Here is a 15,284-nt window from a genome sequence, read left to right as displayed (position 1 = left end):
AGAGCAATTGTGCCATTATTAGTATGCAGTCATTTTCAGGTAGTGCAAATTTAAGTCTGTTTGAATCATGGTCGCTGGAGGTAAGCTAAGGCCAATAGTGTATCAGAATTCTACACGGGAATAAATAGCTAAAGAAGTCATAATTAGTCATATCAATATGCAAACATTACGATGTAGCATAAACTCATATTTGATCAAACCAAGGCCCATGGGGTTATGTGAGAAATAGGGCTTTGTGGTTGTGTTGGGACGGCTTCGCTTGAGTAGAAACTGCTTTCATTCCTAAAATAACAATACAATCTTATAATACATGCACCAAAACATTTAAATCATGGCAATAAATCGTGTTGTACAAAATATACCAGATTCTTTAAAATGAATTCCTCGATCTTTGGTCTACATTCCGGATATCTGAATATACATACCGGCTGTGTTTAATCAAATCGTCGAATGCAATGGAACATCCCGTAAGAATATCATTGGTAGAGAGCATTACGAACTATCTATACCAAAGTTTACTCAAATTATTACTGTCTGAGTTCACACGATTCATCTTTTGATAAATTGGGGAAAAAAAGAACAAATGCTTTTCATTATTCAATGGGTTTATTTTGTGACTCGAAGAAAAAGATGTCAATAGCGTTAAAACTCTATAAAAAGTTATCCATCGCGAGCAGCGAATCATGTGCTTTCTGATTGAAGAATGTTTTGAACGCAAAATTTATAATATTACTCGAATTCACTTGTGGAAATGGAGAGTGTACGTGTTATTCTTATTTTATTCCAGTTTACATGTATAATGTGGGATGTCAAACATATAGGTAAGCTTTATTGCTGGCTCCTCTTTTTACGGCGGCTGTTTCAGTATATTGGTATGTCGAAAATCGCGGGATATCTACCCCTTCTCCGTTAAAAAAAAATATATTTTCTATATAGGAAAATGCTTTTGAAAACTATTTGATTGAAAATATGCTAGACAATTTTTGAATCGAAAAAAAGTCATTATTTTTGTTCCTTTATGCTGATGACACTGTGTTACTTGCTGGAAGTGGAAACGCAATACAGGACAGGCATCAATCCTATAATGGTATTCACATTGATGATCCACGCGGATAGTTTTTGTTAATTAGGATTTAATCTTTTTATAAAGGAAAATTGAGTAGAACTCAAAACATCTTAACATCACAGACAGGGAAACCATGTTTCATACAGTGAAACTGTGTAATGAAAACACGCTGAATATCGAAATTAAATTGCACGTATTTGATACATTAGTAAGCAGCGTTTTGAATTTTTGCTGTGAAGTCAGGGTTTTTACAGAAAAAGTACATTTGGAATTTTGTAAAAGAATTATGCGCATCAAAAATACTTGGCCATAAGTATTTTCTCAAAGAAAATTTCCACTATATATATCATACCAAAAAAGTACATTTGGAATTTTGTAAAAGAATTATGCGTATCAAAAATACTTGGCCATAAGTATTTTCTCAAAGAAAATTTCCGATATATATATATATATATATATATATATATACCAAACCATATATTTTCAAAATTTTCCCTTCGAGTAAATTTTCCCTCTATTTAGATGAAATATACATCATTTGGTTTAGAGATATCAGCGGTAACTGTCATCATTTAGAAAAAAAAATTGCGATGAAATAATGCAGAGAGATACTATTTTATTCATTATGTTGATTTTTTTATTCCCAAATTACGCATACTTATTCAAAGAATAAGTACTCTCAAATTAGAATTCAAACAGATAACAATTACAAAGAAATCCTTTATTTTAGCTTGTATTGAAAACAATAGTGATATACAAAACATTATCATTTTATTCCTGAAGTATTATGTCTATACTGCAAGATGCACTAAGAAACCTTTACACTTGCCCGCTGCAATATCACAAATGAGATTATTTTATGAAACACACAAATATGTCGCATACAAGAATGTTGAAAAGAAAAAAAATTGATACTCAATGGAACAGATGGAACTTACTATTTACTTATTAAAACATGCCTCTCTCTCTCTCTCTCTCTCTCTCTCTCTTTTTCTCTCTTTCTCACTGTTTCTCTCCACGCACATAATGATAATTATATATGACTTGTTATATATGTGTACAAAAACCAATTTTTAAAAAAGTACCCTCAAATTAAACTTCGTATCAAAATTGCCATATCTTTACAATGGATTATGATATAATTATTCTGAAATTAAAAATGCTACGGTGAATACGTCCGAGATCAGTACTTTTTATTTCGTCAAAATTGATCAAAAAATTAATTTAGGACAATTGTTTGAAAATATATGGTTTTGTATGAAATATATAGTGGTAATCTTTTTAATGAGAAATACTTATGCCAAGTGCTGTAGTCCCCAAAACAGTATTGCATTATAAGAATAGGGAGGATTACCTGTAAGAAAAGAAAATAATTTTGAAATATTGGTTAAAAATATTAGATACACTGTACACACAATCGTTGTATATGTATAATCATGTGTTCGAAGATATTAATTTATATCACAATTGGTTGGTTGTGAATGTGAATTATTTAACGTCCTGCAGGAGAATTTTTCAATCATATGAATCGGCGCCTACGACCTTTGGGGCAGATGGGGATCTTTATCGTGTCACAGCTGCTATGACAAGGGACCTTGGATTTTACGGTCTCATCCGAAGGACCGCCCCATTTAGTAGCCTCTGACGACAAGCAGGGGGTATTGAGGACCTATTCAAACCTGGGTCCCTACGGAACCAGAATTACTTGAAAATGTTTGGAATAACCATTATTTTGAAAAGAAATAATTATTTCTTTCCAGTTGCAATCAGTTGCTAAATGATTTATTTATAAAAGAGATGCATTCATTTTTTGACAGGTCGCTATGATAAAATTTATACAGTTACTAGCTTGAAAATACGGATGTATAATTAATTGCTGTTACAAAATTTAGAAATTCATTTCAAAATTAAGGATTATCTCCCTCACGCATAGCTCTTATCCTTAGACGAATTTGACTCCACTTTTTTTTGGCACACTGTTTTTCCCTTAAATAGCTCTAAAACTTCATTGTTATTTCGGATTTCAAACATTTCGGTTGAGCATCACTGAAGAGACATTTGTCGAAATGCGCATCTGGTGCATCAAAATTGGTACCGTATAAGTTTTACATACAAGCATCTACCTCATAGTTTCTATCTTCGGTACTATGAAAAGATGAAGATAACGAACAGTGACCGATCTCATATAAAGAATATAAAATTAAGAGTAGGGTGAACACGAATCAGTGTGTAAAGAACGGCCTCAATTGGTATGAAACATGCCAGACAGCATTTGAGCCAAAGACAGGTTGTATTGGTAAAGTAGATCGTTATAACGACCACAAAATTAGCAAAATGCTAACTGTGATGTTGAAACCCCTGTAACATTAACTTATTTGTCAGTTGCCTGCCTGTCCCTATTTAAAAAGAACTAGCTATGCACAGAACAAGCTTACCCTTAAAGCAGCAGAATTTACTAGCAGAGACAATTAAACAATTAATAAGATTTATTTACAATTATTGAAAGAAAATTGTAACAATAGCAAAGTACTAATTTACAATAGGTGAATAAGTCTTTGCCGAGGTGAATCTACACACACAAAATAGATGATTCTAAAATCCTAGTTCCCAGTTATAAAATAATCCAAATGCCTAAAGTGCTTGTCTAACCAGAGCTTTTTTATCATAAAAATTTACAGTGTATCTATAATAAAAATGGATTTTCAGTACAATGTTGAAAGACAATGATGCAACAATTACGTAATCTTTCTACTGAAGAAGTAAACATCGAAATTTAGAACAATCTAGGTCACAGGTGTCAGTCGAGTGCAAGTAGTACACAACACCCCCTTCCAAAGTATGAATGACAATGAAAACTGAAATTCTCTAATACACGTATACACATGTGTATAGGTATGCATCCATCAAAGTAACAACAAAACATACTCATAACACTCTTGATAAGGCTTCTGTTATAACATTGCCTTTGCCTTTGATATCAATGTCATACTCTTGCAATAATAAACTCTATCTTTTGAAGGTTTTTAAAAATTCTTTTTTGACATTTTATGCAAAGAAGTGAGAGGGTTGTGATCCGTAAAACAAGAATTGGATGCCCAGTAACATTAAAATAAACATCAAAATAAACATTAAAATAAACATCAAAATGTTGTAAAGCTAAGAACAAAGCAACACATTAGTTTTCAATGGTTGAGTAATTCTGTTGACATTTGAAAAGTTTCTTTGAAGAATAAGAAACACTCTATCTACATTGTCACTGTGTTCTTGAAACAAAGCAGCACCGATTCCTACATCACTTGCATCTACTTGAATTACTTAGAAAAATCAGGAGCTGAAAGAACCGGGCTACTCATGAGAACAGATATAATTTTACAAAATGATTCGTCGCAGTCCTTTGTCCATACAAATCTAGCCCTCTTTAGCAAATTTGGTAAGTGGATCAACTGTTGAAGAAACATTTGGACAAAATTTTCTGTAAAAACCGGTCATGCCCAAAATCTCATTAAGTCTTTCTTGTTTGCAGGAATTGGGAACTGTGCAATAACTTTCACTTCAGCCATAATATGTGTAACATAACCCTGACCTAATTTATGATCTAAATACTCAACAGTAACATGACAAAGGTTACTCTTTGCAAGGTTCACTGTTAAGTTTGCCTTTGCCAGCATGTCGAAAAACTCACTCATGATTTATAAATGTTCCTCCCATGTGTTGCTGTAGATGATAACATTATCAATGTAGGCTTCACATCCTTCAAGGTCATAAAGAAGGGAATGAATTATCTTCTGAAAGGTCTCTGGAGCATTATTCATACCAAACGACATCACTGTATTGAAATAGGTCATCGGGAGTCACAAATGCAGATATTTCTTTGGCTCTTTTGGTCACTGGCACTTGCCAGTAACCCTTCAACAGATCAAATTTACTAACAAATTTCGCATTTTCGTCTTGTCAATACAGCTATCAATTCTAAGAATCGGATAAGAGTCTGTTTTCATGACAGAATTCACTTTTCTTAAGTCAATATAACCGGTAGGTACCATCAGATTTCGGTACGAGAATTCAAAGTGAGCTCCAGTCACTTTTAATTGGTTCGATAATGTCATTGTCCAGCATGTACTGCACTTGTGTTCTTAAGTACTGCTATTCTAAAAAAACAAGAACTTTATCACCTGGTTTAAAAATCTATTCCTAGCATCTATGTCATACCAAACTTTCATGTTTTGGCTCGAAAACTTGAGAGATTTTCTTGTGCCAATTTACAAGCATTATGGAGTCTTTCTTGAAATTAGATACATTGTCTAAAAGATTTAGAACACTAGTTTTTCGTTCAGCAATTTCAAAGGACCTCTTAACTGTATTGCCAAATACTAATTAAAAGGGACCGAATCCTAGAGACTCCAGAACTGCTTCTCGTGCAGCAAATAAAACAAGGTCAACCCCTTCATCCCAGTCTTTATCATACAGATAACGATATGTCTTCTCATAGGTTTAAGGGTTTCAATGATGGCAATGTTCAAGCGTCCCCCTGAGACCTGGGATGCTAAGCAGTAGACTTATACTGCCTAACACCTAACTCATGCATGACCTGTTGAAACAACTCTGACATAAAATTTGAACCTTGGTCTGACTGAATAGGCTTAGGATTCCTACAAAACTAAAAACTAAAAAAACTAAAAAAAACTAAAAAAAAAAAAAAAAAAAAAAAAATTGGGTAAGGGCCTTGACTATGGCCTTTGCCTCAATATTCCTTAGAGTATATAGCTTCAGGAAATAGAGTGGAGGTACTAGGTCAGGTAACCAGTATCTACAATAGGTGAATAAGTCCGTGAGGAGCTGAATCTACACATACAATATAGTATGTAGTTAATTCCAAAATCCTAGTTCCCAGTTATAATATAATCCAAATGCCTAAAGTGCTTGTCTAACCAGAGCTTTTTATCATAAAAATTTACAATGTATTTATGATAAGAATGAATTTTCTAGGACAATATTGAAAGACAATGCTGTAACCATTACGTCACTAAAGAAGTAAACATCGAACTCTAGAACAATCTGGGTCACAGGTGTCAATCGAGTGCAAGTAGTACACAATAAGAATATATTAGCTTTTAGCATTGTATCCCTGTAGCAAATTTTCAACTACTTGTAATTCCGGACAACAGGGTAAATGAACGCTATTCTGGTTGACCAAAATGTAATGGATATTTGCTGTATAAAGAGTTGGATCTTCGTGGTCGACAGAGTTTGTATGTGGGATGGTAGTGTGTTGTCATTCTCTTAAACGCAATACAAATGTCATCCAAGAAAGCATCAATATAAAAATCGGTGAAAGGGGGGGGGGGGGGGGGGGTGATTCTGTGAACAGAGATTTGCAAAAATGTTTTAAAAATGGACGTAGTACTAATGTTAGGGACATGATCAGACAAGTAGGTCTAGAAGAAGCCCCTGTACTAGTAAGGGTTTAGCCATATATTCTTCCTGGTGACCGCCGCGGTGGCCTAGAGGTTAGAGTTAGAGCGTTCGCCCTGCATGCGGGAGGCCAGGGTTCGAATCCCTGTCGCGACAGACTTAAGTCGTTAAAACAGGCAATGACAGTTCCATCGCCAAGCGCTCGGCATCAGGTGTGAATGTCATGGGTCCTCGGAGATTACCTTAAAAACGGATGCCCCGTGTCACATTAGGTGTGGCACGCTAAAGAACCCTCACTGCTCAATTGCCGTAAGCGCCAAGCAAAGGCCTAAATTTGAAGCCCTTCCCCGGTCATGGTGACGTCTCCATATGAGTGAAAAATTCTCGAGAGGGACGTTAAACAGGATACGATCATCCTGGTGAAATCAGTAGATTTGTTGATACAGCGGTTCGACTTCAACCTGTGCATCCAGAATTTTTCTTCTGTTTTCTCTCGGTATCTGACCACCTTTGATCATGGTCAATAACCACTACTGCCATGTCCCCCCATTGGTGATTATTGCCATTGAAATGTGTAGCTACTGGCAAATCTTTATTGGTTGTGACAGAGGAGCAGTGGCTGTTGTTGTCAGAACCAATAAAGATTTGCCCAAGACATGACCCAAGCTGACATATAGAAACCCTAGGGCATAGCTACAAGTTATTAGTTGATGAGTGTTTGCAAATTAGAAACATTTTGGACAATGTAATGAAACAAAGGCAAAGGATAATATTGGCATGCGATGTCAATGACGGAGGATGAAGAAAACATTTTGTGGTCCAGCGGTGTCCTAGGTGGAGACACGCCTCAAAAGTTTCTGTATACAACATTGTACCTGAAAGGACTATATTTTGCATTACATGATGGGCTGGAGTATCGGAATGTGCGAAGAGGGGGCCGTTTTCAACTAGCTGAGTGTGAGAATGAACATGGGGAATTTCTTAGATATACGGTGGATACATCTAAAAATAATCAATGAGGACTCAAACTTGGAAAAGTTTCCAAAAAGCATATGAAAACTAGGAACTACTTTAAAGATGTATCGTTATATATTATGAAAAATATGTGCGTCGATGTAAAACTATGACACTTTTGATCTCCATCCACTTTCTAAACGAACCGAAAACCAATGATATTCTACGTAACCCCTCGGCAGGCATAAGCGTGCCAATATAGTGTCCGATCTTTGCAAACAAGGAGGTTTACATGGAGATAGAACAAACCACTCATTACGGGCGTCAGCAGGTACCCGACTTTATCATGCTGGTGTAGACGAGAAGGTAATTTCAAACGTGACTGGTCATAGATCGAATTCTACCCGCAATTTTCAGTTCAGTTCAGTTTATTTCTTTGTGCCATCTGGCACATCAGATATACAAATTTATACATAATGAAATATAAGGTGAACAACATACACATAATCAGAGCTATAGATCAGCATACACATACATATAAGTATAAAAGATAATATTTGTAATATAGGTGGTTGCGTGAGAGTTGTATGAAAATAAAAATAGAAGGGAAAAAAATTGTGTTAAATGAGAAAAAGAAATGGGGTGTAATTACAGTTATGAATTTTAAACGCAAAGCTACGACACAAAAATGGAATCTGAGTGAAATTCCCCAAGGACACAACGAGAGTGACACTGATACAATAACAAAGGTCGCGGATCTGTCAAATCTGAGGATCAACTACATGTCACTGTAAATGTAACCGCAAATAAAAACTAAAATTTGTGCATTTATTAATTTTGTTTAAATTATGTCTTTTTTCTACGTTGGAAGCATTTTTACATATAAAGGTTGAAATACTTTCCGAATGCTTCATTCCTGAAAAATAATGGAGTGCTCGAACAAAATATTGACGTTACGGGTGGATTTTAATTAGTTTGGCCGGTTGCATATCCGTAGTTCACATAAGATTGTTCAAACAATTTGGTGGTGTCATTTTAAAACAAGATCTACATGAGAAAGAAAGATTGCATCAACGAAAATTAAAAGCTGCTCAAAGTAGTCATAGAGGAGATATGAAAAAGAAATTACAATATTTAAAATCTTACAACCCAAAAGAAGATTGGAATTTTAAACTCTGGATTTATTAATAAGTGTTGTAATGTTGATTTATAGCATAGCGCTATAGATTATGCCAGGTTTCAATTTGTTATTTTAAATTTACAATCATGACATTCTATGATATTTTATACCTGAATAAAATGGGGGAAAAAATCAAATCATATTTTATAAAGAATGCTGTAACACAGAATTAATCGATGACTGTGATGAAATGTCTGAAGGAGAATTGGAAATTGTCAAACTTAAGATTTAACAAGAGCATTAATCAACCAATTACGCTTGAAGAAGTTACAAAATGTATTAGATATTTGAAAAATAATAAATCTTGTGGTTATGACGGAATTGTTCATGAACACATAACATCCACTGGAAATGTTATGTCAATCTTTAGGTCATATTGCTCAATAAAATTTTTAATTCAGGGATCATACCTTCCCAATGGACAGTTGGTAATATTATTCCAATGTATAAAAACAAAGGCGATAACAGAGAACCCAAAAATGATAGACCTGTTAGTTTCATCAACTGTTTGTGTAAACTTTTCACCTCAATCTTGAACAATAGGCTAAATCAATATCCAAATACGGCTCAACTTATTCTAGAAAATCAAGCGCTCGCTGGATTTAGGAAAACATACTCTACCATAGATCATATATTTACCTTATACATATTGATTGAAATGTCAAAATATCACAGAAACACGTGGTAGTGTGCTTGTATTGTTTTTGAAAAGGCATTTGACTGTCTGGTGTCTAGGACTTTGCAACAAAATATTACTGAGTACTATAGATGACAAAATGTTTCAATGTGAGAACACAACTGTACAATAACATTAAGTCAAGAGTTATATCATTCCCCTATACGATGGGGGTCAGACAAGGGGAATATCTATCCCCATTTCTATTTGCGATATATCTAAATCGTCTTGAAAACTTTATTTATTCCAATCAAGTAAAAGGTTTATCATGTTTATTTCTACAAAAGTAGAAAAAGAGTTTGTTCTGTATCTTCAGTTGCTTCATCTTTGACTATATGCTGACGATACAATCTTACAATACCAACTTGAAGATTTAAAAGATTATCGCAAACGTTGGCATTCAAAGTTTAATATCAACAAAATTAAGGTTGTATTTAAAAAAAAAAGACTTTTAATACAGACGACCGGTTTACGCTTGGTGGTGAATTTTTAGAAATTGTAGACAATTCTAAATACCTTGGTGTGCTATTTTGTACAAAGGGTTCATTTAGCTCAAATATCAAAGTTATTTCAAAAAGCAACAAAAGCTATGTATGGTGCCAAAATATAGAAAGCACAACCTTTGTATTGATTGCAGATTAAATATGTTTGATTAGATTGTCAAGCTTGTTTTTGTATGGATGTGAAATATAGGCTTACAAACAATACCCATTAATTGAAAAATTTCATTTAAAATTTTGCAAATTTTTCTAAAATCATCTACACCAAATCTTATGATGGATGGCGAACTAGGTAGATACCCTATCGCAGTTAATATAAAAGTACGAATGATAAACTCTTGGTGTAAATTAAATGTTTCACAAGATGATAACTTATCATGGAAGGTATTTCACGCTCTAAAGCAACATGACTACTCTTGATGTAATCTCATCAAATCTACACTGAATGACTGTGGACTCTCTTAGATTTGGTCAACAGATGAATCAGTGAATATAACATGGCTAGAGAAGGTAGTTTTTAATACATTGTACATGTAGATCAATTAAAATGAATAATGCATTATAATACAGGATAGGATTAAGGACGTTTCTGACAATTTGTTCTCTTCTAATCAAAACTTTATACAAGATGAAACCTGTCCAATGGATCCAGATAACATGTCATCATTTCACACAAGAACATTTATCTTATACTATTAGATATAGTCTAGTCAATCTAGCTCAAAAATGAGCAAAACCTCAAACTAATTGCAACAGAAATGAAATTTTGATTATTCATGCAAGAAAACACATGCAAACAACATATTAAAAATCGGCTTTTGTATTTCCATGGGAAAATTGGAATTTTGGGGTAAAAGGATGTGTTTTTTCATGAAAATCGCTAAAAACTGGAAATTTAAGAAAATGTCCATTTTATGTAACATACAGTAAAAATAAGTTTCATATCTCAAATTTCAACCTGGAAATGTTCGATTAATTTTTTTTACAGCAGAATATATTCTTTCCTTGACTGTAATTTTTGGGTAAAATCTTGCTTTTTTGAATATAATTGTTAAAGATTGAAATTTTAAGAAGAAAACCCACATTTTGTCATACATTTGAGTCTACCAATAAAAAATTGAAGTTAGGATTTATTTTAAAAACTGTTCAACAAGTAAGATATATAGATTATTGGCAATATATATGAAAAATACCATTTTAGGTAGGAAAACCTACCTTTTTCTAAAACAAAAATAGTGAAAAACTGGAAATGATAGGAAATGACTGTTTTATAGAAGATATGACAGTGATCATATAAATTTAAGAATAAAACGTCCAAATCCACAACTAAACTTTTCTGCACCAAAATTTATTTTCCCTTGCCGAATTTTGGGCTGAAATCTTCATTTTCCAACAAAAATCGTTAAAAACTGGATTTTGGAAGAAAATACTTTTTCCTGTCCATTAGGCATATTTGAGTTACCACATGAAGATTTATACATTAAAATAAACTGTTAACACAAAACAAGTGCCCCTTCAAAAATGGTCTGTAAAAGATGACCTACATTTTTGCAGTTACTCCCCTTACATCGGAAGTTGGAGGCGCGCTTACCATTCCGGTCCTATGTTTCACATAAATACATGTAGTATTTTAAAACAAACAGTGTATAGTAAAGCTTACGTTACCAAATTCTTTATTAAGCTGAGTTTTAACAGTTTGTACTACATCTATGACGAAACAAGGTTCAGTTTCTTCGATTTTATAAGGAAATCTTTAATACGTGCACTTCGTCAAGTTCTAGAGTTTGGGAAAGATGGGGGGGGGGGGGGGGGGGGGGGGTTATAGCCGTATTTGATGTTTAGTTCTATCCAAATTATTGTGCAATTAATACCGAGAATTTCAGGAGTAATCTGTTTTAAAAACAATGGACACATAGAATTAAAAGCAAAATGAATCAGGCACGCAGCATCGTAAAATAAAAAGGGGGGGGGGTGTGAAGATAATTTCACAATATTGCCTGAAAATTGACACGTAAATTTTAATCCAAAGTTATAAAAAATCCTTGATGGTGTGTGTGGTGGTGGTGGTGGTGGTGGTGGGGGGGGGGGGGGGGGGGCTAAGGTTGTTCTCTCAGTTCAATTTTACACTTCCACTGTGTACAGTTCACGACAATGCTATTTTTTTTAAAAAAAAAAGAGGAGGAAGGGCAACCAATCTGTCTAAAAATCGACCTTTGTACGTAAAAATTTATCAACTTTGCATGTAATGATAAAAGGTGTAGAGCCATTATTGCTACGTGCCTGATAATTATATGAGTGATCATTTGAGTAATTGCAGTACAGTTCAGTCCATGTTTTTACAAGTACAACGGTTAGTGTCACAATTTGCCTTGCATTAATGACAGCGAAAAACGTTCAAAAGTTTATCTGGCGCGACTTGTAATTTAGTTTTAACGGATACAAGAATTGCTGAAAGCAGTGATAAGTCCTAATTCGAAGGATCCAAATTAATCATTTCTTTAGTCCACTCTATGACTTAAAAAATTCTTGCAGTGCTCCTTTTCTGCAGCTGTAGTTAGTAGTTAGTGGCAGTGACTGAACTTATAAAATGATATTGTGTTAGACAATTCTTCACAAAGCAAATCTCCTATAAGTGTCTCTATGGTATTCCATCGTACAAAGTCGATATGACATCGACACCAGAATATATCTTTTTCTCTGTGAAATCCTCATATAGGAAGGTGAAGATAACGAACAGTGATCCATCTCGTAACTCCTATAAGCAATACAAAATAGAGAGATGGGCAAACACGGACCCCTGGATATACCAGAAGTGGGATCAGGTGCCTATGGTCCATAGGGAGTAAGCACCCCTGTTGACCGGTCACACCCGCCGTGAGCTCTATATCTTAATAAGGCAAACGGAGTTACCCTTATTCAATATCATTGTGCCAAAAACGGCCTAACAATCTATATGAAACAAGTCAGACAGATTTGACCCAATGATAGGTTGTATTGGCAAAGTAGATTGCTATAACGACCATATAATTCGCGAAATGCTGACTTTAAACGAAACAGTTGAAACCCCTTCACCATCAACTTGTTTGTCAGTAGCCTGCCTCCATTTAAAAACTAATCATATACAGAATTTTTTCGCGATTTGTCTACATTTTGACTATACAGGACCTGTTCCGATGCCGAACATTTTTGACGTTGTGTCGCATCCTGTGAATGCATGTAGAAAGGGCAAGGATTGACAAACTTTGTTTCCTAAAAAGACGTCTGGTTTTAACGATATTCTTCAGTTAGGGGCAAGATAAAAAATTCAATGTCTCACAAAAAACTAAGTTCACATAGTTTTCACCAAGAACCCCCCCTCCCCTTTAAAACTTAATATGACAAATGTTGAAACTAATCGAATAACAAGAAAAGAAACGTACGATTATAAATAACACTCTGTATACCTCTGTATACCTTTTCTACTGTTTATTCACAAATGAAAGTGTACATTAAATCTATTAAATGTTCATTAATACATGTATGTTTTAGATATTATGTGGTATTCAACAGTCGCTTGTCTTTTTCCTTTTTCCACTAAAGTGTAATCCATGTCGGATGACAGAAACTTGCGGTTTTTTTTATTCCCCTCCCCCTAACTAATTGAATTTAAATTTTCATCCGACATTGATTTCGTCCCTTAGGGCAGTTATGTTTATTCCAGAGTTCGTTGCTATATCTGTGCTTTATATATAGACATTTCAAACACAATGTGCATTTTGTATGATCCTCTAAAATTTACGATAAATAACTGTATCCCATTTCCATTCTCAATGATCGTGTGCCAGCGTGGCGAGAATTCCATCGTCATCGAAAACAAGTTTTGTCTTGAATAGATGGCCAGGCGGTCTAGCGCGCTGTTCGCATGCTGCTAGATGTGGTTCCACAGGTCGTGAGCCCAAGACTAATTAGAAAGAGCAACTACTCGATTTTACATCAAATCATGATACTATGCGCAAGTGTTTACTTACATTGATTTTTATTATTTATATTATCAATGTTTTATTATCATTATTATTACCCATGAATGACTCCCCAAACCTGAATTTGAAAAAGAAAAGCAAAAATACTTTACTTACTTAGTTTTATAAAAGTTTTTAATACAAAACGCTTGCTCAAATGATGAAGATACAAAATAACTGAAACTTTTAACCCGAATGGCTTTCCATACTTTCTTTTTTAACAAACGTAATTCCCCCTTGTAAATTGACACTAATTCTTTAAGATTTCATTTATAATTGATTATTCATAACTTCTAAAGTAAATATTGTGTTTTATAATTAAAATTAATTCAGTAGAGGGTCAAACAAAATATTTTGAAGCTTTATTCGCGAAAGTTCCCCGGGAATGGAAGTCGGCAAAGAATATGAGATGTTGAGCAATATTGTATGTATATAGAAGGTCTTAAAATCACCTTTTTAATACAACTGTTAAGCTGTTTAATCGCGTTTTTTATTACATGCACTTTAGATCGTCGTGTATAACTTTATTCCGATGACTGTCACAGTTAAGTTACTCCCCTTTACGTGTACGGCGTGCCGTAAACATCACAAAATATCGATGGTTTACTACAACATTTAAGTCTAAATTTTAAATATTTCCCATTGTCCGATTTTGTCCGATTTTTTGTATGTTGTTAATCACGCTTTTGTTTATTAAATTCCGTCGAGTTTGTTTCTGTTGCAATTACTTTGAGGTGATTTGCTAGATTGACTAGACTAATATATTGTGTATATAAATGTACATGTACTAGATGTATTCCGATGAGTTGTATAACTCAAGGACAATAAAGAATTGAATTGAATGAATCTGGGTTTAATCCACCCGAACATCTGGTTCATTATTTGCCGTAATTCTGAACCGTTCTCACCGATGAGGCCTGTGACACAAGAAGCATTGATTTGGGTTGAATCGCAGATATTGGGTAATTCCATTGCACCAGGCCTATACATAGGTACATGAAGAATGCATAGTAATGGGGAAAAAACTACAAATAGTTGCTTGTCCTACATTTTCCTGATATATCATAAAGTAGTTCATAATTTTATTAACCGTAAAAAAGGTGGATTTACATGTGGAATAATATTGTATGTATCGAGTGTAAGGAACGATAACTCTGGGTACAGATTGATGCAAAATGGCCACTCCCTTATCGGGAATGTTTAAGAAATGAATTTCAGTTTTAAAAATACACGAGAGTATGAGCTGCTACGCTTTACGCCAACATACCTCATGAAATAAAATTTAGTTTTTAGATTAACAATTACTTTCATTCCAGTCGGAATATTCTGGTCGTTAAAATAGTCGTACTACATTGATCAAGATCCATACCGTGGTGCGCACACTCTTCACATTTACGAGGAAATGACCCTCATTTCATTTAGGTAAAGATATCGATGATATAAACATTGGAAATATAAAGATTGTCAAATACATGCATAATTGTTAATTAGGAATTTT

At 34.2% G+C, this 15,284-nt stretch overlaps 1 protein-coding gene across 2 annotated transcripts in view; it reads left to right on the top strand.

Annotated features, from left to right (window-relative positions):
* Positions 1 to 633: 633 nt before the first annotated feature.
* LOC125657868 (cadherin-23-like) overlaps positions 634 to 15,284 on the top strand; it is a 36,332-nt gene continuing 21,681 nt past the window's right edge. The window contains exon 1 of one of the 2 annotated variants that reach the window (XM_048888731.2): positions 634 to 821. In XM_048888731.2, the coding sequence (XP_048744688.2) occupies positions 752 to 821 (70 nt within the window). In that variant the 5' untranslated portion in view covers positions 634 to 751. The remainder of the gene's footprint in view (positions 822 to 15,284) is intronic. The other variant, XM_048888730.2, reaches the window with a different exon arrangement.

The sequence above is a fragment of the Ostrea edulis genome, chromosome 9 (assembly GCF_947568905.1).
Source record: "Ostrea edulis chromosome 9, xbOstEdul1.1, whole genome shotgun sequence".
Taxonomy (NCBI): domain Eukaryota; kingdom Metazoa; phylum Mollusca; class Bivalvia; order Ostreida; family Ostreidae; genus Ostrea; species Ostrea edulis.
Note: the sequence above shows the minus strand (reverse complement) of the source record. Positions and strands in the feature narration are given on the sequence as shown.